The sequence below is a fragment of the Lottia gigantea genome (genome assembly GCF_000327385.1).
Source record: "Lottia gigantea unplaced genomic scaffold LOTGIsca_13, whole genome shotgun sequence".
Taxonomy (NCBI): domain Eukaryota; kingdom Metazoa; phylum Mollusca; class Gastropoda; family Lottiidae; genus Lottia; species Lottia gigantea.
Window position 1 is genome coordinate 2,733,397 of NW_008707425.1, and position 4,052 is coordinate 2,737,448.

The window sequence follows — 4,052 nt, forward strand, 5'->3', positions numbered from 1 at the left end:
AGAGCTTAGTTGCAAAAGTTNGAGGTTTGCAAACAAGAATTGACAGTTGTGAGGTAGGTGAACAAGAGTTTAGGTTGGCAAAAAAGAATTGTGGGTGGTAAACTAGAGTTGAGGGAGGCTAACAAGAACCGAGGGTAGATGTACAAGAGCTGGGGGCAGTAAACAAGATTTGGGGGTGGTAAACAGGAGCTGGGTTAATGAACGACAACTAGGGTGGTAACTAAGAGCTGAGAGTGGTAAGCAAGTATTGTGAGTGGTAAACAAGTATTGAGGGTGGTGAACAACAGCTGGGGTGGGAAACAACAGCTAGGTTAATGAAAAACAACTAGGGTGTTAAACAAGAACTAAAGGTGGTAACCAAGAACCCAGGGTGGTTAACAGGAGCTGGGGATGTTAAACAAGAACCCAGGGTGGTAAACAACAACTAGGACCGTGAACAAGATCTTATGGTGGACAAGAGTTTAGGGTGGTAAATAAGAATTGTGGGTGGTTAACAAGAACAAGAACTGAGTGGTTAACAAGAACTGTGGGTGGTTAACACGTATTGTGGGTGGTTAACACGTATTGTGACGTATTGTGGGTGGTAAACAAGTATTTTGGATGGTAAACAAGAGCTGGGGGTGGTAAACAGGAATTGTTGGTGGTTAACAAGAACTTACTTCCTTCAGCTCTTGATTACCATCCCCAATTCTTGTTTACCACCCTTGGTTCTTGTTTACCACCCTAGCTGTTGTTCGCCACCCTGGGGTCTTGTTTACCACTCCCGTTCTTGATTACCACCCTCGGTTCTTGCTTACCACCCGTAGTTCTTGTTTACCACTCACAGTTCTTGTTTTTGTTAACCACCTTTTTACCATCCGTACACATTACTTAACACCTGTCAGTATGGTTTATTATCGTACGCCTTATTACTACCCTTACATATTACTTACCACCCGTCAGTATGGTTTATTATCGTACACCTTATTATACCTTAAACCTTATTACCACCCACATACATTACTTACACATTCGCGATGGCTCCAACCAGGGATTGATATTCTTTGGATTTTTCGACTCGATTTCCCCATGTCGGTGTTTGGGATTGGAGGGGCTAAATTTCATAGCAACAGTAACAGGACCTTTTGGGATGTATGCTAATTTGGTGTAAACAAAATGTCGGAATTTCTACTTGCGTTTCATTGCAAGAAATTCAATTTATATTAACACGGTCTTGTCTGAACCTGACAAAATCCATTATAAATTACTCAGAGTCGACTAATATGTCACTGAAAGAAACAATTATATCAAAAAGGCTGACATTTCATGAATTTTTAGAGATTTTTTCTGCCACCCGGGTGGTGAATAGTCCACGCCCTTCATTTTATTACCTGCATAACAGGCTTACTTATTACGAGTCTTTCCATATTATATCTGAAGAATGTCAAAATGGAAACGTCAAATTTGGTTCAATACTTCATGAGAGTGTTGCAGGATAAGTATTTAATGATCAGACTGGAGATATTTAAGATGTCATGAATTACACCTTTGGAAAAAGTAACATTGCCAGTACATATTTACTAAATATTGCTTTCAGAACAAACTGATTTTTCAATATGGCATTACATATATGATGTAGGCCTACCGGTACCATTTAATTTAGAGGGCTGGGATCATGCTTGCTTTCTTGTCTTCAAACATCATTTCACCTTGACATTATTTTTGATTCAATCAATACTGATGAATGACAATATCAAATTTTTTTTGGGCCCCTAAATTTGAAATATCGAGAGTTATCCATTAACAAAAGAGTTATCAAATATAAAACAAATGCACCATTACTAATAATACCGGTACTCGATACAGTAATTAGCCTAACACTGTCATATCCAGAGAGTTATTTTACATCAATGTCAATACCATAGCAGTCCATAAATTTAAACATTAAAAAAACGTCCCTCCACATCCCCATTAAAATACAGCATTATCAGTTGTTTGTGTGTTCCTCGGTCAAACTCTCCCTCCTGTCAGTTTTGTGTGTTCCTCGGTCAAACTCTCCCTCGTGTCATCTAGAAGATGCTTGTATTGACTGAAGGATCTTTCAACATCCACACTAGCAACAGGCATCCAGATTGCATCCTTAGCAACTGCTGCTAGTAGTGGGAAACAGTGACTCATGGAGTGCCAAAAGGCTGATACATTGAATGTATCAGGAATATCATCTGGTGTTAGCTGAACATACAACTGGAATTCATGAACCAATTCATTGGACGGCATAGATTGATACTGTTCAATGTCGTGGGACAACATACCCAATTGTCGTGGATCGAACAATCGGACAGACCGGTAAACATCATAACCCGGATGTGAGTTGACATGAGCTTCTAATTTACTCAAAGACTTAGATAAAACATCATGAAAAGACTTGACAGCTTTGGTTTTCTCTGATATTGTCATCTGGCCAAGCAATCGATCGGTCTCAATTCCAAAAGTTTCTTTAGTTGTGCCGAAAAAAAAATTGACGGAGACTCTTCAATCTATTATACACTCCAATTGGAAGTGGATCTTTTGTTGCCTCTAAACTGGTAAGTGCAGACATGAGTGGTACACAATTTTCCGACAAGAAGAAAAGTTTAATTTGAGAGAATAGAGTTTTGTGAGTGCACAATTCAACTATTCTATCAATAGCTTGAGCTTGTCCCTTTTCTGCCTTGAAAAATCCCTCGTACAGTTGAAAATGTGTGGAGTGGTATATTACTGCTTCAAACCAAGAGTTCCAACGAGTTTGACATGGGACTGGTGCTGCTTTCACTTGATCCTTTTGTACATACTCAGCAAAAAATGACAAAAAACATAGTTTCCGAGCAGGTTTCTTGTTAAATGCTGATGATATAGTTGAAACTAATGGCTAAAATCTGCCCAGTTTTGAAAAACTTCTCCAGCTAGATTGATGATGTGAGCCAATCATAACACATGGATAGATTTTGGGAAAACCGGTTGCAATACATCTCTGTAAGCTTTCTTGCAATAGGCCGCCGAGTCGGTCACAACAGGTATGTTGCTTGAGGTATAGCTCCTCCATTTCTACAATGCTTTATAAGGAATGGTCTTATCTTATTAGTTTTTTCCAAAGGAATATCAGCTAGAGTACACATTTTAACAAAGTCCATGACAGTATCTTCTTGGAAATCCTTTTGAGGAAAATATTGTTTGAAGAGTTACTTGTTTGGTGGCGCTTGTTGTTGCGGCTAAAGGTATGCCCAGTGATAACTCCTTTGCTTTGATATTGACGAATTTATTTGGTACTCGTTAGACATTCAATAACTAAACAATACTTGAAAGGGTTTCTGTAATGATACAAATATTACTTGTTAATAAAGATATTAAAATGAATTATTGTGTGTTTACAATCATGAAAAATGCAAATAAACTGACAGCTTATGCTAGACTGCTGTAGTTGATAATGTAGGACGCTGGGTGAAGTAATGGCACTAATTATCCACGCAAGATGTCCAGTCCAGAACTTCTTGGAATTTATCACAAGCAAAGTGGTTTATGTCACTTATAGAGAGCCATTAAAGGATGGGGACTTAACAATTCACTTCAGAATGCAAACCTTACTATAATACTACATAATAAACAGTGAAACAAGTTCAACGTTAATAAAAACAATACAGTAGCTGTCATTCAAATCAACTTTTCGGCTTATTATAAACAAGATATTCCAGAAAGCTGGTTTCTTGTGGTGTCTAAGCAACCATAATAATAATATACACTAAATAAGTATGAGTTGCAGCCTTCATCTAAATTGAAATTAGGAAACTTATAAACTTTTTCCAACATGCGTTCGGGTCTAAAACAATATCCGCTGTTTACGACGAACTGACTTTAACAATTATGCTTGATTAACAAGACACTCAATGTAATGCAAATAGGGAAGCTTAGACCTATGAAGTTAATTACTGGTACAAACCATACGAATCATAGGTTTTCGAACCAACATATCCGGCCTCTTAAATTTGAAACCTACATGCGTTGAACATTTAACCTTATAATACTACTTAAATCAAATA

The 4,052-nt window shown here is 37.7% G+C and overlaps 1 protein-coding gene across 1 annotated transcript; it reads right to left on the minus strand.

Moving 5' to 3' along the window:
- Window positions 1-1,989: 1,989 nt before the first annotated feature.
- Window positions 1,990-2,436, minus strand: LOTGIDRAFT_157260 (hypothetical protein; the record flags this gene model as incomplete). Its single annotated transcript, XM_009049022.1, has 1 exon — window positions 1,990-2,436. One exon carries the CDS (start codon window positions 2,434-2,436, stop codon window positions 1,990-1,992), a length of 447 nt encoding a protein of 148 aa, XP_009047270.1.
- Between the last annotated feature and the right edge of the window lie 1,616 nt (window positions 2,437-4,052).